General features: G+C 58.1%; 1 protein-coding gene across 1 annotated transcript in view; it reads left to right on the forward strand.

Moving 5' to 3' along the window:
- The window catches only part of GYPC (glycophorin C (Gerbich blood group)), a 35,475-nt gene extending 16,303 nt beyond the window's left edge, over nt 1-19,172 (forward strand). Inside the window, exons 3-4 of the mRNA XM_058301171.1 lie at nt 17,476-17,523; nt 18,562-19,172. Of these exons, the coding sequence (XP_058157154.1) occupies nt 17,476-17,523; nt 18,562-18,734 (221 nt within the window). The 3' untranslated portion in view covers nt 18,735-19,172. The remainder of the gene's footprint in view (nt 1-17,475; nt 17,524-18,561) is intronic.
- The last annotated feature ends 3,723 nt before the right edge of the window (nt 19,173-22,895 follow it).

A 22,895-nucleotide genomic window follows, 5' to 3' on the forward strand; every position in this document is an offset into this window, starting at 1 on the left:
CAGGCAGCAGGCGCTGTGTGTCACCGACCCCCTGATGTGGACAGCACCCCTGCTTCTCAGATCTGGAGACGGAGACCCCCCGGGGCGGGCGTGTGTCCACACGAGCAGTTATACAGCGGGGGGGGGGGGGGTATTATTGGTGGCTCTGGGATGGTCATTGGACACCCTCGGGGGCCACCCTGTCTCTAGGCCCTGGGGATATGATATGGGCGTTTGCAGTCTAGTGGGGACAGACGGACGGGGCGGGATAGAGCTAGTGCTGAAAACCATCACGCCAGGAAGGAGCAGGCGTGCCAGGGGGTGACAGGAGGGTGCTGACCTCAGTACGGGAGCAGGGAAGGCCTCCGCAAGGAGGCGGCATTCGAGGAAGACCTGGGGGCAGCAGGTGGGCGAACGCGCAGACGTCTGCGGGGACGCCCAACGGGCAGCGGGCGCACCAGCACTGAGGCCCCCAGCTAGGGGCAGGCCTTGCCAGGCGAGGACCAGCCAGAGGCCCAGGGGTCTGCGGGGAGGGGCGATGGGACCGCCTCCCACCCCCCCATCCAGCGCTGGAATGCTGCCGGCACCCCGTCCTCACGCCATCAAATAGACACGCGTGATCCGAGAGGGGCCACGGAGTTCTCCGCTGATGCTGTCAGGAGAGGCTGCGAGCCAGGCCCCTGTGAGCCCTGCACGCGGGCGGGAGCTGGGAAAGAGGGAGGGCATGGTGGGGAGCTTGTAAAGAGGCGCTGAGATGGGGGCTTCGCCAAGCGCCCAGCTCCTTCGAGCTGCCCTGGTAGACGCCCCCGCACGGTTGAAGCACGTGCGCAGGGGCTGGCTCCCAGGAGCCTCTCGACTTCCTTCGCAGCATCTTCTGGACGAAGCTGCTCTGCAGCCCCAAGGCCTGGGCTCTGCGGGAAAGGAGGGGTGTGGGTGCCTGCCCGCCCCCCAGCAGCCTGCAGTCCACAGGGCAGGCAGGGCCGCCCTGGGGGAGCAGCGGGGAGCCCCGCGTGAGGCCGGCGGCCCTGCGTTGATGGACGCCCTGGGGAGATGACGTGGGCAGCCCCACGAGGAGTGCAGGGCAGCTGCTTTCTCACCCGGGGTAGAAAGGTGTGCACAGAGGGTCTCTGGCTCCTGGGGGGGCTGAGCTGCCGCTCCCCTGGGGCAGAAAGGCTCTGGCGCCGAGCTCAGCCTCACGCAGTCTTCCCAATCAAAACGAAAGCACAGCCCAGAAACTCAGCCTGCGCTCCTCCTTTGAAATCAGAGAGGTGGAGACACCCGCTCAGGGTCACACAGCTGGAACCCAGCGTCCATCCGCTGAGTCCCCCTGTCCCCCACATCACAGGAGCCTGAGAGGGAAGTCCCATTTGAGGTCATAAGGTGAGGCCCTTTTCATCCGATTTCATAGGCACCGTCTCTCGTATCTGAATGCCATTCTGCTTAATCGGGGGGACCTTTCGGGGAGGACAAGTTACCCTAAACCACTTGGCCGTGGGTACACCTGCCCCGCGTGTATCCAGATTTCCTCTGGGTTCTTGGTTACGTCACATGAAAGAATTGAAGGACCTGCTGGTTTAGTTAGGCGGGTCGTTTATTAAGGAAATGAGAGGAGGGAATAGAAATGGGAGAAAATAACAGGTTACAGGTTCCCAGGTACACCTGTGGACTGGTCCGGCATGAGAAGGAGAAAAAAGGGACGGTTTTGCCCGGCGCTTGCGTTTTCCTCCACTCGCTGGTATGGGGGGCGGGGCCCAGCTGTTTGCTGTTCTGATGGGTCACCCCACCTGTCGTTAATGACAAGGCCGACAAGGCCCCCTGAGAGTACCCGGGCCGTTCCTTGATGGAGGGAAATTCCCGTGGGGCCTTCCAGCCACTGTCTGGTGGGGGTGTGGGGGGGTCTTTCTCTTGGAGGATTTCGAGGTGGACGTCCACGGCCCCGGGGTTCACAGCGCGCTTTCTGCCCGTTGTCCTCATAGCCCCTAAACCAGCCTGCCTCCCCTTCCCATACTGCGTCAGCACAGGCCTCTGGAGCAGCTTCAGCGCCTGCTCAGCTCGGCTCTTCCCCGGCCGCCACTTGGCCCTTGGCCCTTGGCATCGGCGCCCACACACGTTCTTCCCTGCGTCCACCTCCCCCAGCCCGGGCCGCGGAGGGCTCAGCCTCGACCAGCTGGCACTCTGTGGGTGGCTGCGCTGTGGCCCCCAGGATAGAGGGCAGCTGGCCAGGGAGAGCCAGCCAGGTCTCCAGACCACCTTGCCCCTGAGGGCCTCTGAGCAGGCGGTTTGGGAGGGGTCCCCAGACCAGCCCGCTAGAAATGGTAGGGGCACGCCTGGACTCGGGGTATCCCACTCCACAGTCTTGCGGCGTACCCCATCCTGATAGCATCTGGACTTTAATGTGCTGCGGTTTTAAGGGGACACATGGTGTCCTGCCCTGCCTACGCCCTCCCCCAAACACGCACCCACAAAGCGGATGAAGCTCCGGGGGACCCCCAGGAGGGTCCACTCCTGATTCAAGCGCAGGTCTCTGCAGAGCCCCCAGGGCTGTGGGGGCTCCCGGCTCACCCCCGAGGAGGCAGGCTTGTGCTTTGTCCAGAGGAGAGTCCCAGGGACCCCATCTCCAAGTGGGGTGCGACACACCGCCCCCCATCTGCACCGGCGGAGGCAGGGTTTGCGCTCCCAGGTGGGCAACCTCCTGGTGGGCTTGCGGTGCAAGGCCCTTCTCTTTCTCCCGAGCGCCTTGTACGCTCTCCTTCCTCCCAGCTCTTGGAAGTGGCTGCTTGGCCCAGCCCTGCCCCTGATAAGCCCCCTGGCAGGGGAGGAGCAGAGCCTCTTATCGGGCAGCTGCAGGGGAGCCTCAGCCCCGGCCTGAGCCGACCTGAGGGTGCCTGTGCCCAGCACGGGAGACCAGGTAGCGTCCTAACCGCCTCGTCACCCAGCGCCTTCGGGCGGGCTTCGGGCGGCCGCAGCAACCACACGTGACGAGAGCTCGTGGGCATGGAGAGTTGATGGGGGGCTGCCAGAGGAGGGGGCGCTGGGAGGTGCTCAGGCCTAAGGAGCCCTGCCCCCGAGCCGGGGTGGGGGGGCCTCCCCACGTGGCCGGATTTCATTACCCCGGAGGCAGGCGCTACTGCACCCGTTTTACAGGGAGACCCTGAGCTCGGGAAGCGGAGGTCTTTGGTGTAAGGGGTGGTGGGTCCTCCCTCCGGGAGCTCTGATTTCAAGGAAACCAACGGGCCCACTCCCCCCTCCACACACACCCTGTTTGAGGACGAGTTCTACCGTCCCAGTGAAATCCTTTTCATTCCGCTTCCGCCGCTGTTAAACGTCCTGTCTTTAGGGCACGACTGGGTCGCTGCCACCAGCCGGCCGTACCTTTTGGAGTGACGTGGCCTCCCTGGCCTTAGCTGCCCCGTCTGGAAAACGGGTTGATATCTCATCCCGCCCCCCCTCCCCGGAGCCGCTGGATGCCGAAGGCCCGGCTGAGGCAGGGATCTGCAAATGGGGGGCGCTGGGTCCACTCACGCGGCTCAGGTCCGGCCTGGAGGCAGGGCCGGGGCCCCTAGACGGGGGCGAGGGGCGGGAGGCAGAGCCTCTGGCTCAGATCAGACGCGTCTGGGAGCGCCTCTCTGTTCTTGGCAAGCGGGGACATCTCCAAGCCTCAGTTATTCTGGCATCCGATGCAGGGGTGAAACTATCTGCTGGCACGGTGGTTTGGGGGTTTCCTCTAGCGAGAGGCTCTCAGGCAAGGGGTGCTCTGTGTCGGGCTTCGTGGCTGTGCAGTGAGAGTAGGTCTGGGGTGCGAGAAGCATCCTGCATGTGGGGGTCAGGGGAGCCCTAGCTCCAAGAAGACCTCCCGGCGTCTCAGGAGGTTGGGTGTGAACAGAGGCCCGAGCTGCACCTGCACCGACAGTGTCTTTCCAGGCACGCGGGGCGCCAGGGCCCCGGGTGACAGCCTCCCACGAAGGGGCCAGCACCCCGCAGCACGGGGCCCAGGGAGCCTTTAGGGAGGGCCCTGCAGAGCCGGGGCTCCCTCCATCCCGGTCCTCACTGGAAGGGGGTCAGGGGGGACGGGAGGCAGCTTCAGAGCCTGAGCCTCAAGTCCCCAGCAACGGAGAGTGAGCTCATCCTGGAGATCAACTGGCAGATGGAGGGGACGTCGGAGAGGGCGGCAGAAACAATGGCTCCTTGGCTCTCTCGCCCGGAATCCGAAAGGCCATCCTTCGGTAACCACTGGAGCTAAAGGGTGGCCCTTGTAGCAGCTCTTTGCGGTGTGGGGAGATGAGAGCAAGAGGAAGTCTGACCGCCCAGCGCTCAGTGGCTGCTGCCCAAGTCATTGCCAGCCAGACCCGTCTTCCCCGCCGCCTCCCACTCAACCAGCCCCAGGCGACCCCTGCTACGTGCCAGCCGCCCGGCAAAACGCCACTGCGGAGAGGAAGATGCCGCGGCTGCCCCCGTGCCCCCAGGCGCACTGGATGTATTTGACCAGTCTGTTCACCGGAGCAAAGCAGTCACTCTGGGTGGTTAGGAGAGAAGCCCTCGCTGGGCGGACCTTGGACCAGGGTGGGCCGGTGGACACATTTGCTGGGTGGGCCAGGGGGGACGGGCACGGTCCCGGCGTGGGCAAAAGCCTGGAGGAGGGAGAGAGATGCACGCCGGAGCCTGCGTGGCCTGGGAGAGGTCACGCGGCACGGGCAGGGGCGCAGACGTGTGGGAATTCAGCCCTCTTGGGAACTGCCCTTCAAGCTGGCCTCTGCCTGTGGTTCTGGGGTTAGGCCAGGGAGATCCCAAGCTTCCCTCTAAGGTTTGATGCCCTGTAGGAAAGCCCCAGCATGTTCAGAAAGCAAGCGCTAGACAGTTCTGTGGGGCCGGCAGGCAAGACCTGGGACAGACTCTTGCTGAAAAAAAAATTGTTCCTTGTTAATCTGAAGTTCCGATGTAACTGGCATCATGCATTTTCTCTGGCAACCTTAAGAGGAGAGGGCCTGGCGGTCGGTGCTTTTTGCGTGTCTCGGGTGATTCTAATGTGCAGCCAGGGCTGAGACTCACAGCAAGAGGCTGCCACTGAACGCGAGCCCATTAGCTCGCTGGCCCTGGCCGGCCTCTCTCCTGGAAAGCCTTCTGGGAGGATGGCGTGTGTCCACTCTTAATAAAACGTCCTCAAGGAAGTGTTCCCAGATGCCTTTCTTAACCCACCCTTTCCACTCATCTCATGGATGCCTCCCCCATGGTTAAAAAAAACTATTTTTAATGTGAATTTGGAAATCTGAGACATGTCTTAATTTTAAGACACTTTAAATAATGTCATTATGGAAGTGATTCAATAACTGGATATATATAAATACAGAATAATAAATTATCATCTGTAATCCTCCCATCTCTCCCACCACACTGGTGTCCCCTACATTAGCTTCTAGTCACACTCCTGCTGGAACCACAAACTCTGAATTCTCTGAGTGCCTCAGCATTGTAGGGTGGCCTTCCTGCAGCTCCCACCTCACACCCATCCCTCCTCCTCCACATCCACTACCATCGCCCTTGTTTGCCTCTCAGTGTATCGTGCTGACCTTTTCTCAGTAACTCTCAAGTACTCTTCTAAACTGTAAACTCCTGCCTGTACTACTTCAAAATTTCTAGAGAAGCTCCCTTTCTATGAGCACTCATCTGCAGTGGCTGTTCAGTGCCGGCAAGAGAAGACCCAGCTCCTTGATTCTGGTCTTTCTTTGATGAAGGGAAGAAGCCTTTGCTTAAGCAAACCAAATAAAGGAATGTAAACAGAGTTACCAAAAGAGAAACTAGCCAACTCCAAAGTGGGTGAATTACCCACTATTCACCCAATCAGGTGAATAATAAATGTTTATTGATGATATAGAATATGGTTGTGATGGTAGAAGAAGTAATAAGACAAGGAGCAGAATAAAGGAAAATATGTTAACAGTATATAATGGGTTTAATCCTTCATATTTTTCCTTCCTTCTAAAAGCATAGCTCTCGCATTTCCTAAAACAAAAATCAAAATAATTGTTCAAAAGGTATAAGATATATAAAAAATGAATTCATTTCAATATGAAATCATTCATACTAAAGAAATGACAATTATTTGAAATCTGTACTGTTTAAGACGATCTTGCTGTCTGGAGTGCCCCTAATCCTGATCACTCAAACATGTTTCACCCAGGAGTTGGCTAGTTTCTCCTCTGGAACTCTGTTTTCACTCCTTTATTTGGTTTGCTTCAGCAAAGGCTTCTTCCCTTCATCAAAGAAGTTTATCATACCAGTCTGACAGAATAGTAAATTGTTCTTGTACTTTTCCTTCTTCCTCTAAGCTAAGATCCTGGATGAGAAATATGACAGTGTTGATACAGTAGGAACCTGTCAACTAACCCATTCCTACTAATCATTGGCCATTAACTGGCACCACTTACAATTCTAAAGTGAAACAAAATCTGTTGGTTTTCCCTGTAGCATCTTCAAGGCATTTGTCACTTTCTATGAAAGAAACATTTAATATATATAGCACTTGATTTGTATCACAAGAACTCAACTGATGGGAGGCAAAGTTATCTGTGTGTTTGTGGCTTCTTTGCTTTTAAAAGATTAATGTTGGGGAAACAGAAATCTCAGGACCTGGATGGGTGCTGGGCAGATGGGGCAGGGAGCTTGCCAAGGGATGGGTCGAGAGGTATGATGGAGTGTATTTGTTAGCTAGGAAAATAGTGGGAGGCTGGGGGAACGGGGTGGTAAGGCAGGGATGACAATGGGTCTTCCTTCCCCTAGCACAGCACTTCCATTTACAGAGGAAAGGAAACACGGGGACATGAGCCAGAGGTCAGGGCTGCTGGGCGGGCGGTTTCCTGGCTCCATTGCAGGCTGCCAGGTGAGGGGCTGAAGTGGTGACTCTCTGAAGCCCCTTTCCGCTCGACACCCAGAGGTCTTTAGTTGGAGGACAATGGATGGCTAAGAAGGGAAGGCAAGCAGGAAGCTCAGCTATTCCAGAAGCTAAACAAACACCCCCTCCAGAGTCTAAACATTCGCTATTCCAGAGGCTAAACCTACGCAGCCAGCCAGGCCTGGCCCTTGCACCCTCAGCGCCTCTGTCTCCCCTTGTGCCTGTCTCCTCCTCAGGGCCCTGGCAGCCTTCCCTGAAGGTCTAGGCACCTGGCTCCCAAGGTCAGGTGTGATGGAGATATCCTTAAATATACCGAGGTACCGGGAAGAGCTGACATGCCTCGGCCGCGGCCCAAACAGGAGCGAGCCAAGGTGCTTTGCGAGCATCGCCCCCTCCTCGTCCCTCGTGCAGATGAGTGAGCCTGGATTCAGAGAGGGGCTCGTGCTGTTGCCATGCAGGGGGCCAGGGCTCAGTGCCATATCTTTTTGGCACCAAAAGCCACCCTCGTGACCCTGTGCATCAGGCTGCCCCCTTGGAGGATCTCAAAAGGATTTTTGGAGAGAGCCGTTTGTGGCTGTGCTTTGCCCTTGGAATCCACCGCAGACCAGGGCAATACTCTCCCACCCCTCTTTCCTAGGACTCTGTTCAAAAACAACTCCATAACATAAAAAGCCTATTGCAGTGTATCACCAACAAGAGCTAACGCGCACGCACTTAAGCCGGTGCCGGCCTCCTCGGGATGTCCCTTCTAAACGCACGGTCCTGGCTGACATTCCCCGCTGCCCTTTGGTGCTCTTACCAGGCCTGCAGGCTGGGAAGGCAGTGCCGCTTCCCACAGGGCAGTCGTGGGTCCTGAGTAGGACTCTTGGGGACCCTCTCTGGCTTGGGAGGAGGAAAAGCGTCTCTCGGGAATGGCGTAGGGGCAATGCCGTGCCTCGGCTTTCCTCCTGCGAAGCATCCCTTCCCACTCTTGCCCCTCTCGACTTCTCGTCTGTGAACTGTGGTCCTGCTTGCGTCTGCACCACGCTGGCTTCCCCTTGGCGCGTCAGGTGCAGAGGCGTCACTGTCTTTAGAATGTGGGTACTTATTGCCCTTTCCTCAGAGAGTTGATCTGTCGGTTTTAACCAAAATGCTGGGGCCGCAGAAGCCCCTTGCACATCCTGCCGCCCTCGCCTTCTGTCTGCTCTCCTGGCGCAGCCTCTGCTGCTCCTGCCCGTCAAACCAGTGAAGGAAGGAGAAAAACATTTTCCGCATCCTGTTCACCAGCTGATGAGCCTTCTGGAAACCCAGTAACAAAGCATGGCTAACTAAATCATCATTATTTACACATGCAGCCTGATCGAGGACATTTAGTCATGTAATTAGGTACCTAATTATGCTGAAAATGCAATTATATGATATTTTAAGTGAATTAAGTCCTCCGGAGAAGTGGTAAAGATTAGCACGGGCTCCCCAGTGGGGGAGAGGGGCATGCAGAGGGCACATCCGCAATCCAGACTGCACAGGGGTGAGGGCCTTGCTTGAATGAGGCTTGCGTGCACAAACACACACTCACATGCACGTACGTACACACGCACCCACTCACAAACACTTGCACACGCTTACACGAACCCACACACGTGCATGTGTGTGCGCAGACATGCACACTCCCACATACACGCTGACACATGCACTTACACTGTCATGCACGTGCGTTCACGTGCTCATACACGGTCACACACTCATGCACATGCGCTCATGACCACACACCACTCATAGCACACACACTACACACTCATACATACTCATGCCTACACATGCATTCACGTGCACATACACACACAGACCACCCATCACACGCCACTCATACCATATACACTACACACACACGCACGCGCACCCCGCATGCACACTTTCACATGCACAGGGGGTGCTGGGTCCGCTCCTGGGTCCCCTGTGCTCCAGATGCACCCCGCCTCTTACCATGCCCTGCCTTCTGGACCGGGTGGAGAATACCCCACATCTTACCCTCCCTCCCTTCCTGGGCCAGCACCCCCTCGTGCAGGTCACCACAGTCTTTGCTGGACCCTGGCCACCGTCTCTCCTCCCTGACCCCCTCGAGTCCACCTTCACGGTGGCCAGAGTGACGTCCCCGAAGGCCAGCAAGCCACGGGGTTCCCGGTGGAGACCCTGCCCGCCTTCCCATGGCTCCTGGGGTCAGAGCCCAGTCCTTCCTGGGTCCGAGCCCCACACAGGGCAGCCTGCTGTCCTCTCGACGGCATCTTCTTGCCCCTTGCTCACTCTGCTCTGGCCACAAAATCTCTTGCTTATCCCAAAACATACCAGGCCCCCTCCCCGGACCTTAGCACAGGCTGATCTCTGCCAGGAATGCTCTTCCTTCAGGTGTCTGCAGGGCTCACACGCCGTCTTATTTCAGCAGAAACATTAGCGCCTCAGAGATGCTTTGTGTTAGACAGGGCTCCCCAGAGAAACAGGATCAACAGGATACACACACACACATATACACACATGTATAATGCACACACACATAGACAATGTACACACATGCACACATATACGCACAGGCAGCTATAAATGCACACATAACACTTAAGCACACATACAGACACGTGCTGTAAATAATACGAGATTTATTGAAGGAATTGGCTCACACAGCCATGGGAATTGGCAAGACCAGCTTCTGTAGGGCAGGTGGCAAGTTGGAAACTCTGATGAAAGCGAAATTGAACTCTCCAAGAGAAGCTGGCTGGCTGGACCAGAGGCAAAAATCCTTCCTTCTGACCTCTGAAGCCCGAAGTTCTGGCTTTGAGGCCTCCAACCGAGGGGATGAGGAGCCTCCCCTCAGTGCTGAGGGCAAGCTCCTCTGTTGATTGTAGATGCAATCAGCTGCAGATGCCTCAACTAACTGTAGGTGCTAATCCCTCTATGAACTACCCTCCCATCAGGCCAGAGCTTGACCAAACAACTAGACCGTGACCCAGCCAAGTGACCACATGAATTTCACCATTGCATGCTTCTTCTGACCATCCTCTCTGAGAAGCAGTCTGTTCCCTTTTTCCCTGTTTTATTTTCTTTATAGCATTTATCATATATCATGACTGCGTATTTTTAAACTGACAGTTGCCTGCTCCCTCCTGCAGAATGGAAGCCTCCTGAGGTTGCCTTTATGTCCTCAGGCACGAGAACAGGCTGGGGAGCACAGCAGGTATGCAAGGAATATTTTGTTCAGCGGGTGAATCTGGAATGAGTTGTGGAGTCAGACAGACCTGGGTTCCAAACCCACGCCCACCAGTAACCCCTGTGTGACCTTGGGCAAGCCACTCAACTGCTCTGAGCCTCCGTCTCTTCACCTGCCAAGTAACAGGCCGCATGACACCCCTACCTCAATGATTCTCATGAGAAGTGAGAACAACATATGCGAGAGTAAAGCGAGCCCACACAAGTGTGGCAATGGCTTCAGGAGCCCCTTCAGGAAGGAGATTTCCAGCGGGAGGAGCTGTTAGGGCTTCGGCAGCGCACTCGAGGTCCCTGGCAGAGCGGAGGCCTTGGGCGGCTCCCCGCTGCCCGGGGATGTGAGTGGGAGAGCACACAAAGGCTGCCCTCGGGCTGGCACCAAGACCCTGGGCGGGGGGGGGGGCACAGCTGCTTTCATGGGAGTCCGAGGGAGGTGACATTTCTTTTCAGATAATGCTCCGAAGGCAGCCAGAGGCCCCGGGCCGCCCCCACGGGGCAGGCTGTGCAACACTGGCCTCCGTTCTTCCTGAAATAGAGCGCTCCGGTCTCCAGCCCCCACGCTCCTCCCTCCCCATGCCTGAAACGCACGTTTCCTGGGCGAGCACTGCCCTTCCGGGCCTCACGGCTCCCAGAGCGGCACAGCTGCTCCTGGCGGGACCAGCACCCGCCCCCTCCCTGCGACTGAGCACGATCTGGGTGTCGCTCGCCTCTGAGCCCACGCTGAGGTCCCTGAGCCTGAGACGGTCACCGTCCCACCCAGGTGTGCTGGAGGGCCGTGCCTAGGGAAGCCCGTGGGCCGGCCTGGGGAGGGGGCCCGGCAGGGCTGCAGGTGCGCGCGCGGGTGACGGGCAGTAGGCCGTTTTCATGTGGGAATGCAATGAAAGACTCAGCAGCAGGTGCACTCAAGTTTCAATGAGGGGCGCTCGCTCACGTCGAGTGGGGTCCTGAGCAGCCCACCGGCCGTGACTTTAAGAGGAGGCGAGAGAGGACTCAGCCCCAGAGGCTTCCCTTTTCCCTGCTGCCAGCCCCTCATTCCATGGGCTGGAAATGAGAAGACACTGAGGCCTTCCCCTGAGAACGCTGGCTTGGGGGACGCATGTCCAATCTCGGAAGTGGGGGGACCCTGCCAGTGTCTTTAAGGAGACACTCAAATGGGGGGTCCCTGGGCAGCCAGCTTAGCCAGTGCCCGCCTCTGAGGGGGTCGTGCTGAGAACCCAGGAGCCAGTCCTGGGGGAGCTCTGGGGAAGGGCGCTGATTTCTAACCTCCGCCCCCACCCGTGCACCCAGAGGGCCAGCACTTACCTCCAGCTCTGAAACGGGGGTCTCTCCAGCCACAGCGGCAGCCCTGGGAAGGGCCGGAGGACCCCAGGCTGTGGCAGGCTCTAACTCTTTTCTGCATTGTGCATTTCTTTATTGGAAGCAGAAAGGTGCCCTGGAAGCAGAGGCACAGGAGGGGTCAGGAAATACCCGGAGAGGCCATTCACAGAGGGCAGCCCAGGGCCCCGCCATCCAGCCATGGCAAAATCATTGGTGGGAGCACTGAGGGGGGCCACGGGTGCCGGGTGGGCACGGAAAGAGGCACGGCAGGGAGGGCTGGGTGCACGCCACCACTGCGGACCTCGAGTTCCAGGCTTTAAGGAGTCGGAGGTGACAGTTCTCAAGACCCACTCCCATGTCTCGGCTGTGAAAGTACCACGTCTGTGGTGGATGGTTTGGAAAGTACAGAAAACTAGACCCTAGGTAAAAACAACACTGCCAGGGGCTCCTACCACCCCCCAGGAGCCAATCATCAACACTTAAAGTGTATGTCTTCTCACTCCTTGTTCCGGGACTTTTTGCGTGTCTAGCCTCATTTACGGGATGCTGTCCCTTTCTGCCATCACACCAGAAGCATTTCCTACTGTCACTCACAATCCACATGCATCATGAAAAGGGACCCGTCTCAGGGAGTGGGTATAGCTCAGTGGTTGAGCTCCTGCTTCACATGCATGAGGCCCTGTGCTCAATCGTTGGTATGTGTTTTTAAAAAAATGGAATGGTCTAGCCTAGCGATAGATCATAATTTATATCACCATTTCCCTTGTGTGATACATTTAGGTTTTTTCCTCACCCCTATTTTCCATTTTAAAGTACATTGTAATAAACTTTCCTGTGCCTAAATTTTGGTTTCCTTCCAGTTCAAATGAGTCCTTCAGACTCACCTACTGGAGGTGTGTTTGCAAATTCTTAGGGTGATACATTTTTCAAACCGCCTCCAAGAGCGTTAAGGCTGCCGGTTTGGGGGAAACCCCATCTGACCAAGGCTATGCTAACGTGACAAGAGCAAGTCATCCTGAGAGAGCCCAACCCACGCAAGGCGCTGTAGGGGGCTCTCCAAGTTGCACACGGATTCACGACACCCCAATAGAGTAGGAGCATCCGCGGGCTGCGCGCAGGGACGCCGGGTCTGGAGATCTGGGATGGCAGAGCTGTAGCATCGTGTCGTGGCAGAGCAGCCACCACGCTGCATTTCTGTAAGTTCCCTGCCTGCCCAGCCTGGAGGAGCTGCACCTGTGGCACGTGCTCCCACTCCTGGGTGGGACGTGCTGCTTCTGTCACGAAAACCGCGCACCTCGCCGTGGGCTGTGTCCAAAAGCCTCTGTGCCCCCAGCCCTTCTGCTGGAGCGAGGAGCCCACAAGCCAAACAGATGCTGATTTGAATCTGCAGCCCTGCTTTTTTTCCCTTTTTTAATTCATTTTTAAAAATTAAAGTTAATCGATCACAAGGAATTTTACATTCAAAAACAAAAAAATAAGAGGTTCCCATAGAACCCACTCCCCACCCCCCACCCCATCATTTTTGTAAATTGTATTTTTTGTGTACAGCACACAAAAAATGTTACACTAAAAAATACAGGAGGTTTGGCCCCTCGGCTGCCTGTGGACGCCCATTTCCTTTTGCCGTTTGGTGACACACGCCTTCCTGTGGAGAAGCGTTTCCCGCTGCCTCAGCAGAGCTCGGCTATCTGGAACTGATCGGTTGTGGCCGCTCGCCCTCCCCTTGTCCTCGGTGTGGTCACCAAGCAGACACCTGGGCGTCCAGCGGGCGGTGGGGACGCCCGGCCTGACTCAGCAGCAGGAGGCTGGGCAGTTGTGTGGTCTCAGGGCACCCGCCAGGCTCGAGGGCCCCTGTCCCCACACCCGGCTCCAGGCACGGGGTGGGCAGGGGAGCGGGCCGAGGCGGCAGATACGGGGAGAGGGTGAGAGCTACGTCCGGTTCCCAGCTCCTGAGAGAGGACACTAAATTCCGGCCGCGGCCAGGGTGCTCTAAGTGCACCTCCTTACTGGCTTCCATCAGAGGGCACCAGGCCCCCGATTCTGTTCGGTGACTTCTTCCTGGAGCCCGATCGCCCCTGGCCGTGGGGTGGTGGCGCTGGAACTGTGCCAGGTGGTCTGCAAGCCACTTCCGCAGTCGGAAGATGGGCAGTTCCCAAAGCGCGTCCACCAGGCCCTCAGCATCAGCTCCACCTGGGGGCTCGTTGGAGATGCACCTTCTGGTCAGCCGAGACCAGAGCGGTGGGGAACTCTGCTGGAGACGCACGTTCAGGACCCGCCCACCCCCACAACCGAAAGCCCTGGGGCCAGGCCCCGCATCTTAACGAGGCCCCTGGGTGACTCGGCTGCAAGCTGGAGGGCGTGGCCTTAGCCCCTGCCTCCCAGCTGGCTCCCAGGGCTCCTCCACCTGTTTCACAGAGGACAGGAAGCTCCCAGGTGAGGCAGCTTGCTGGTTCAGGCACCCTGCCCCAGGGTTGCAATCTTGCTCAGAGAGGAAAGGGGAGAGGAGATGACAGCAGAGAAAGCGACAAGCCCTGGGGGTGATTTGTTCTTTCCTTTCCCCGGCCCTGTGCTCTGTACTCAGTATCTGTTTACTCTTTCGTACAGCAAATCCATAGAAGAGTTTCCGGGAGCCCTGGTAGGAGCAGCAGACCGCGAAGAAGGGGTGACATTTCCCCCAGGGACCTGTGCTTATGGGACATTTGCTTTATGCCAGGAACTCCTTGTGTGTCCCCTCTGGGAGTTGGCCAGTCTTTGACTCTGCAGGTCAGAGGTCAGAGAGTGCCTAGCCCAAAGTTCACACAGGTCAAAGGGGTTACACCAGAATGGATGCTCTCTACTTGACCTCTAGAGAGGTCAGGCCGAAAAGACTCAAAATGGGCTCCCCGCAGAGCGGCTGAGGTGCTGCCCCGGGGAGCTGCTGGGAGCTGGCACAGACGCAGGCCAGGGGGCCCGAGCAGCGCAGGCTCAGGGGCTTCTGACCGCAAAGGCGCCGGGGGAACCCGGGGTGGCCCCAGGGGGGTGTCTGTCGTGGGGGGTTGAGAACCAGGCGTCAGGGCACACGGCACCGCGCAGACCCTGCCAGTGCTACCTAATTGAGGAGACGGGCGGGACGGGCGGCCCGGGGCCGCGGCGGGCAAGGCTTGAGGGCACCACGCCCACGCCAGGCTCGCAGAGCCCCTCAGGCGCGCTCCGGTGTGGAGATGAGCTGCGAGCGCTGTCCTTCAGGGCCAGGCGCATGGCCGGGGGCGGTGGCTGGAGCGGAGACGAGGCCAGCACAGGCCCTGGGAGCTGCCTGGCGGGCGGCAGGTTTTGCAGCCTCGACGAGAGCTGTCACCTGGGGCACTTGGGCCTTCGTGCAAAACGTCGAGGCCTCTTGTGTCCGTCCAACTGTGGGGCAAGGCAGCGGTCTGTTTCCAACCCCGAGACCCGAGCCTGGCCATCAGCAGCCACTCCCCGGCCTCCCCGCCAAGGCTGCCCGAGACGACTCCATCCCGGTCCTGAACTCAGGGTACACCTCTCCCCACTCCTGTCCCCATCGGCCGATGACAGTAAGAGGCGGACTTTCCTCCCAGGCTCCCCGAGCCAACCCCAGACCAACCCGTGCCCTTCCTGGGCAGAGCGTGTGCCTTCCCCCCCAACCACCCCCAACGTCGCCTGCAGGCTGCGTGGAGGAAGCAGCCGGTGAGGACTCTCCCGCTCACCATCTGGGGTGGGGGACCCCGCCCCAGGCTTCAGGAGGCCATGGGTTCTGGTGGAGAAGGATAAACTGGGGGGTGGGGCGGGGGTTGAGTTAGGGAGGGTGGAGACGCCCTGGACACTGAGCTCTCGGGCTTGGCACGGTTATACTCTTGTCTCTGCAGGAAACGCATCCTTCAACGACCCACCTTAACGTGGTTCCTCTGGAAAGCCTCCTCTTAGCCCAGCAGTTCTCAGCCCTGAGCCCGCATCGGAACCCCCTGCAGGGCTTGTTGCCACCCAGGTCTGGGGTGGGACCCGAGACCTTACTTTCCTAACAGGTTCCCTGGGGAACCCAGGGGACCCCGCTTTGAGAACTGCTGGCTTATACCATCCCACACCTCCTCAGATGGACGCGCGCTTCCTCCTCTGAGCAATGCTGACCCGGGTGGCTGCTCTGGTTGCGCCGACTTGTCACTTCTCTGGAGTGAGTTGCGCTGGGGGCCTTGAACGAATTCAGCTCTGCGTCCTCGGGGGGCTGGGGCGCAGAGAACGCCGTTTGAGCAGAGTGGGCTTTTCTGCCCAGGGTGCCCCTCGGTGGTGCAAGCTCTGGAGGGAGCCCACGTGGAGGCTCCGTGGGTGACTCCTCGGAGGCCGCGCGTCCCACCTGCCTTCTCAGCCCGGTTGGTTTCGCCACGAGTGCATGTAGTGGTTCAAGACACAGACTTGGGTGAAAGGTCCCTAAAACAAGCCAAGACGTTCGCCCAAGGAGACTGCAGCCAAATCCCTCGTCTGGGGCTCAGCTAGCCTCTTCAGGGGATTGCGCCCTGCCTGGGTCTGAACTCCTTGACCACTGAACCTCAACGTGTGAGTGCTACAACCCAGGGAAAAACATAACACTCCTCAGGGACTCGGCCTCCAGCTCTGTGGTACTAGCCCCGGGAGCAAGACCGCCCTGGGGGCCAAATCAATTAAAACACGTTCAGGACCGAGAGGGGCCCCTGCCCCGAGTAAGCGATCGCTGCTTGTTCACAAGAGGGAACGGCGGTCCCTGCGAGCCCAGGAGGGTCGCAGGGCCACCCTGGGCAAATGGGCAGAGAGGTGCTGGGCAGCTCCCCAGGTGGACCTGGGTGTGAGAGCGCCGTGTCCCGTGCTGACCTGATCTCTCAGCCAGGAGAGGCTGAGGGTTGAGTGAGGGCTGGAGGGTTTGTTCCCGCATGCGTGCGTGTGTCCCCAGGGCCACTTAGTAAAGCGTCCCTAAGCACCCGCGCGTGCTATATGCATAGGCCAGTTCTCCTTGCACGCACGTGGGTCAGGTCCTGGGTCCACTGGCACCTCCCCTTCCTCCTGCTTCAGGGCTCACGCTTGGAAGCCTCTGGAAGCGCCCCCCCCCCCCCCCCCGAGTCTGCTTCCCCGGTCTCTTGCTGTGATCTGCTGCCTCTCTCTACTGACTCCTTCTGTCCTGCTCCCCAACCCCTGGTTCCCCCCCTCCCCCCAGCCTGGCTGCCTCCCCGGGGAACCCCCGGACTGGCTGTTTGTGCTTCCCCCCCCTCCCCTCCAGCGGCTGCTTATCAGGAAGAGGCATCGAGTGACCTCACAGCACTCTAATTACAGTGATTCTCTGGGCGGAAATGACTGTTAGGAAGCAGCCTTCTCGTTTGACCGTGCGTCGAGGTAGTAATGGAACAGCCCCTCTTTCCCCGGTCTGATAAATCCTCGCTGCTCTCCCAGCGGAGCGCGGAGGTGTTTGCGCAGCCGCGGAGGTCAGCGCGCGGATGCCGCTCCCCCTGGGGTCCCTGCCCGCTGGGGGTACTCAGGAGGGGCTTTCGGCCAGGCAGGGGACAGGTGCCCCACAGAGTCGAGGTGAGCGCCAGGGCTGGGTCCCAGCCCCGCTCTGCAGGAAGGTGTACCCCTGGAGCCTCAGTGTCCCCACCTGCGAAATGGGCTCATGACTCCTCCACCTCCCGGGAGGACAGACGTGCAAATGACAGGAAGGACACGTGGCAGGCGACTGCCCCAGCTCCTGGCAGGAACACGGTCGTTGTCACCATCAGTTGAGACGCGGGTCCCGGTGCTAACCGCAGCGAGGCTGCCTTCGGCCCCGGGCAGGAACGGGCGTCCCCAGGTGCGGGCGCCCTGTGCGGGCGGATACGGCCGGAGCGCGGCGCTCAGCAGCCCGGGTCAGCCTCAGGCTGCCGTGAGCCGGGCTGGCTCTGGGGTTCGCACCGCGCTCCCCACCTTGGCCAGCGGCCAAGTACAGCCTGTGGGCCGGGTGTGCGCCCACCTCGCCAGAGGAACCCCGTCCCGGCCCCCCCGTGGGCACGGCGGGTGGCGGGCGCTGAGCGCATCCCGGCCTCACCTTGGCCGCTCTGTTCTGTCCACAGAGTCCGACTCGGGGATCACCTCCCAGACGGACATCGCGGTCATTTCAGGTGAGCTGTGCCTGTCTGGGTCCCGCCCACAGCTGGGCAGGTGGGAGGGGGTCTGAGACCCCCTGTGGAGAGGGGCCCGGGCCGTCCTCCCTCCCCCAGGTGGGATTGTGCCGGTTTTAAATCTGGTAATCCCGAGACCTGGGAATGTGCTCCATCCCCGGCAAACCTACTTGCCTTGTGCAAATCATGTGCACGTTGCGGTAATCCACGCGCATGTGGCCTCCCGGGCGAGCCTGCCAGTGGTGGTCAATCCTGGGGAGCTATTCTAGACTCAGTCTGCAGAGACTTTGGTGGAAGAAGGGACCGGGAGAAGGAAAGGATAGGAAGAAGGGAGGGAGGGAGGGAATAAAGAAGGAAAGTGGGAAGGAGAAGAGGAGAAAGGGAGAGAAGACAAAAGGAGGGAGGGAAGGAGGTTGAGAGGGAGGGAGAGGGAGGGAGAGAGGAAGGAAAGAAAGGAGGAAAGTAGGGAGGGAGGGAGGGAATAAAGAAGGAAAGTGGGAAGGAGAAGGGGAGGAAGGGAGAGAAGGCAAAAGAAAGGGAGAGAAGAAGGTTGAGAGGGATGGAGGGGGAAATGGAGAGGGAGAGAGGAACGAAGGAAAAGAGGGAGAGAGGCTTAAAGAAGGAAGGTGGGAAGGAGAGAAAGGGGAGGAAGAGAGAAGACGAAAGGAGGGAGAGAAGAAGGTTGAGAGGGAGGAATGGAGGGGGGAAATGGGGAGGGAGAGAGGAACGAAGGAAAAAAGGGAGGGAGGGAGGGAGGTTTAAGAAGGAAGGTGAGAAGGAGAAGAAGGGGACAAAGAGAGAGAATACAAAAGAAGGGAGAGAAGGGGAGAGAGAGAAGGGAAGCTCTGCCCTGGGCTAGTCTTAGAGGAGGAGGATCCTCCGTCGAGAGGAAAGTCAGCCGGGCTGCACCAATGCCTTTGGTGCTGGAGTTTGTTAGAGTGACATGTCTGCCCTTGGCAGCACCCCCGGGGGTCCAAGCAGAGGCCCAGGCCGGGTGGTGCCCGGCCCCAGGCAGACCCCGCCCTCCTCCCGCCGCAGGTGTGATCGCAGCGGTGGCCTTCGTCCTGGTCTGCCTCCTCTTCGTCCTGCTGTGCTACCAGTGCCGGCACAAGGGCGTGTACTACACCAACGAGGGCAAGGGCAGCAAGTTTGCCGAGGACGCGGACGTGGCCCTGGGGGACGACAGCAGCAGGAAGGAGTACTTTATCTAAGGGCGGCCCGCCTCAGCTCCCCAGTCCCCCCCCCAAGCCCATGAGGGGAGGTGCGCCCACTGCCCCTGCCCCAGCAGCACCAAGATGCAGCCCGGGACAGCAGGCACCTGCCCGGAGTGGAGAGGAGGAGGGCTCCAGCTGCTGGAGGCTCTATCAGGGACCGCGTGGGGCCTTCCTGTGCTCTGCCAGGCACAGGGGGCCTGGGAAGTCCCAGCTGCCCTTGTCAACATGAAGGAGCTCGCAGGACCGGAGTGGGTGGGTGGGCCAGGGGACTGGGGGACGCGGGGAAGTGAGTCATCCCTAAGCTGACTGAGGATGCTGGCCTCAAATGTCAGTCCTTGACATCTGGGGGGAGCAGCGGGTCCTGGAGCTTAAAGGTACCTTGGCTCCCATTGACCCAGCTCCAAATGTTTGGAAATAAATTTGAATTGTAACCAAGCCTTTAGAATCAAATGGCATGACTACAGTTGTCTTGGGAAAGAGAAAAATGCCACCAGAAGTTTCTTTTGACCCCTGAGATTTTTGTTTTCAGATATTGATGGGGGCGGGGAAGGGGAGCCATTTCTAGCCCAGAGGCTTTCATGAAACAAATGTAAGAAGGAAATATCCTTCTAGATATGGGTTGTCCAGGCACCCAGGGCACTGGCCGAAACATTGATTATCTGACAAATGGTGTTGGGTACAATAGACATGTTGAGCGTATCCTTCCTGATAGATATGAACGTTAGCAAGGCAAACACATAATAGTCATTGGTGGCTCCAGTGGTGGCAAGCAGAGACCCGAGGGCCGTATTCCCTAGGCTTGGATCCTACCTCCACCCTTTTCTGGTTCTGGGGCCTCAACTACTTGCTTGGTCTCTCTGGCTACTATGTACTCACCCCCAGAATGGAGATGATGATGTTGATGGTTCCTGACTAACTGGGTTGATGGCAGGAACAGAAATGCAGAGAGCTCAGCCTTGACTACACCCCAGTGCCAAGAACCGGCGCTTTACGTAAACTGATTATGTATCGTTTAGCAACAATTACCCGTTGCCATCACTTCTAAATGCTTCTAAAGGAATAGCCACAATTTAAAATGTGCGATAACCCCTCCATGGTAGTGTTCCCAAGACTCCTAACAGCTCAGCAATCACTCAGAGTCCTGCAGCTCCAAGACAGAAAGACTGCATCTCGGGGTGTCAGGGGAGCTCCAGGAAATCCTGGGGCTCAGTCTCTTGAGGCCGTTCCATCTCCACCTGGGAGTCAGCAAAGTCTCCTGGGGAGAATGATGGGGATCCACGCTAAGTTGGGAATGGGCACAAACCAAAGGAGACAAATCAAGGTGCTGAGATGGGGGAGAGGAGCAGGAAGGCTCGTTGGATGCTGGGGCGTGCAAGGAGCCGGTCAAAAGGTGGGATCTTGTCCTGTGGAGTCCACCCCGGCTGGGACCCCCATTTCCTTATCTGCAAAACCTCTTTCCAAATGCCCCATGTTGTGGTCTATAAAACACCTGCCCAGCCAGGGGATGACACAACAAAAAGGGTCTTCCATGTGCAAATAAGTTAGGAAATCAATGGTATTCAGCCAATTCTAGTGCCTACTAGGGAGCTTGAAGCATTTTCCGAACACATTTGGCCAGAAGCCTCATGTTTGGCCAGAAACACATTTTCTTCTCAGAATACCTGTTACAAACTCATGGACCAGTGTTCCTTGGAATACATCGGGAAACACACACCAGACAACTCTTCCCATTGCTTCTTGCTCGGAGATTGCTTCAGCTTTAATGAGACTGCATGGTCATGCTTTAAAGGTCTCTGAGAACAAATCACTGTCCCTCAGAGAAGGCCCCCAGACCCCTAAAAGTGGTAAGAACCCAGGCCGAGAGCTGTCTGGCTGAGCCACCCTAGGGCGGGTGCCTGTGGGAGAAGGAATGCCAGTGACCCTTCCTTGGAGCACCGTCTCTACTGAGAACTGGCAGAGGGGGCCTCTGCTCCCTGGGGCCTCTCCATCTCTTGTGCTAACCTCCTTGCCTAGCCAGTGTCCTGGGAAACTGTCTGGCTCTCCACCTCTGGTCCCTGGACCCCAGACAGTGTCAGCAGCAGGGGACATGGAAGCCACAGGATCAGGCCATCCAAGGTGGCTCAGCCCACATGTCCCCAAGCGAGAGGGCTGTCCCTTCACACACACACAGGCGGTGGCAGGACGTCCTCCCCTCCCCAGTCTGTGTCAGACTGAGATTGAACCCAAAGAAGCTTTCCTCCAGGCTCACCGTAGAGGTGAGCCCACCACGCCAAGGAGCCCGGCGGCGTGATGAGACGATGCAAGTGTGCATGCAAACACATGTGCACACGTGCGTGCCCATCCAGTGCACCCCCATGTGCAAACACAGAATGCCCCCTCAGGCCAGGTGCCACGCCCTTACCAGCCATGAGCCGTCTCCAACAACGAACAGAGTCATTATGTGGCAGGTCTGGAGCAAATGTTGCTTGGGAGAAATAGGCACACATATGCACACAGCAAAGTCTGGCCAAACTGTGGAAGGGGGATGTAGGGGAGAGGAGAGGAGAGGAGAGGTGGGGAAAGAAAGGGCTGGAGGAAGAGTGTGTTCCGAGCCAAGTTCCAGCTCTTTGCATGCAGCCCCCCTCAGTCCTCACAATCACTCTGGCAAGGGGATATTCTCACCCTCCTTGTAGGCCTGTGGAACCTGAGGTCAAGGGTTGAAGGACTTGCTGCAGGTCACCCAATCTGCAATATCAGAGGGAGCAGGGCAATCCAGGCCTTCCAAGCAGCACGCCGGGGAAAGGCACCTCGAGCACCCAGCAGAGTGAGACAGAAAACAGGGGTTCTTCCAGGGAGAGAAGCAAGAGCCACCAGGACTCCTCAGTGCTGGGGTCAGAGCATCCCAGGCCAGGGAGCGCCATCCGGCCATTGTCTCCATCTCGTGTGAAAGCCTGCCCTGGTAGGAGAGGCACCTCTGAGGGTGACCGGAGAGGATTGCGAGGAGTCAGGGGGCTGCTTAGGAAGGTCAGGATAGTGTTTACTTTCAAGTCCAGCCCATCTCATCCACACCTCAAGCACCCAAGAGTCTTGCCTTCCAGGTCACTCTGTCAAAGAGGAGGGTAATCAGCTGGGCTACATCAGGCCAGAACGGCCACACTGACCTCCTTGGGTGATTTCTGCTTTGGAGAAGTGTTCTGCACCAGCCTCAGGGCATTTAGTGAGACAGGTAGATTGTGTGTGTGTGAGAGAGAGAGTGCACAGAGGCCACCCTCAGCAGTTACTAAGCACTTGCATAAGTTTGGAGATTGCAACAACTCCTGCCTTAAGGGGTCCCCAGCCTTATGGAGATGATAATCCTGTAAATGTACAGTGGCCCCAAAGTGTTAAAGGTGTTGTGAGAGAAGTGATACAGGTCAATTAGGAACACCCAGGAGGAAGGAGCAGGTTCGACAAGAGCAATGAGGTGAGGAGGCTTCAGAAAGGAAGGGCAGGCAATGGACTTGGCCCAGTGGTTAGGGCGTCCGCCTACCACATGGGAGGTCTGTGGTTCAAACCCCGGGCCTCCTTGGCTCCAGCATTGCGTGGAGCTGGCCCATGCAGCAGTGCTGATGCACGCAGGGAGTGCCCTGCCATGCAGGGGTGTCCCCCACGTAGGGGAGCCCCACGCACAGGGAGCCCGCCCCGTAGGGGGAGCCGCCCAGCACAAAAGAAAGTGCAGCCTGCCCAGGAATGGCGCCGCACACACGGAGGGCTGACACAGCAAGATGACGCAACAAAAACAACAAAAAAAGAGACAGATTCCCATGCTGCTGACAACAACAGAAGTGGACAAGGAAAAGATGCAGCAAATGGACACAGAGAACAGAAACCGGGGGGGGGGGGGGAGCGGGCATAAATAAATAAATAAATCTTTTTTTTTAAAAAAAAGGAAGGGCAGCTCAAGGGAGCCCCCCATGCTGAGGGGGCTGAACTGTGGAGGGGCTTGGGCCCATGCTAAAAAATCTTGATTTATCCCACTAAAGGGACGGCTCTGTCCCAGTCACAAGGGCACTGCAGTCATCAAATGCACAGGATGCAAGATAAACTTACACCCTAGAAATTTTAAAGGGGAACATTGTACAGGCCTGGACTCTGCTCAGAGGGCTGTAGACCCCTCCGTATTTGGGGCACGCCCATGGC

The sequence above is a fragment of the Dasypus novemcinctus genome, chromosome 7 (assembly GCF_030445035.2).
Source record: "Dasypus novemcinctus isolate mDasNov1 chromosome 7, mDasNov1.1.hap2, whole genome shotgun sequence".
Taxonomy (NCBI): domain Eukaryota; kingdom Metazoa; phylum Chordata; class Mammalia; order Cingulata; family Dasypodidae; genus Dasypus; species Dasypus novemcinctus.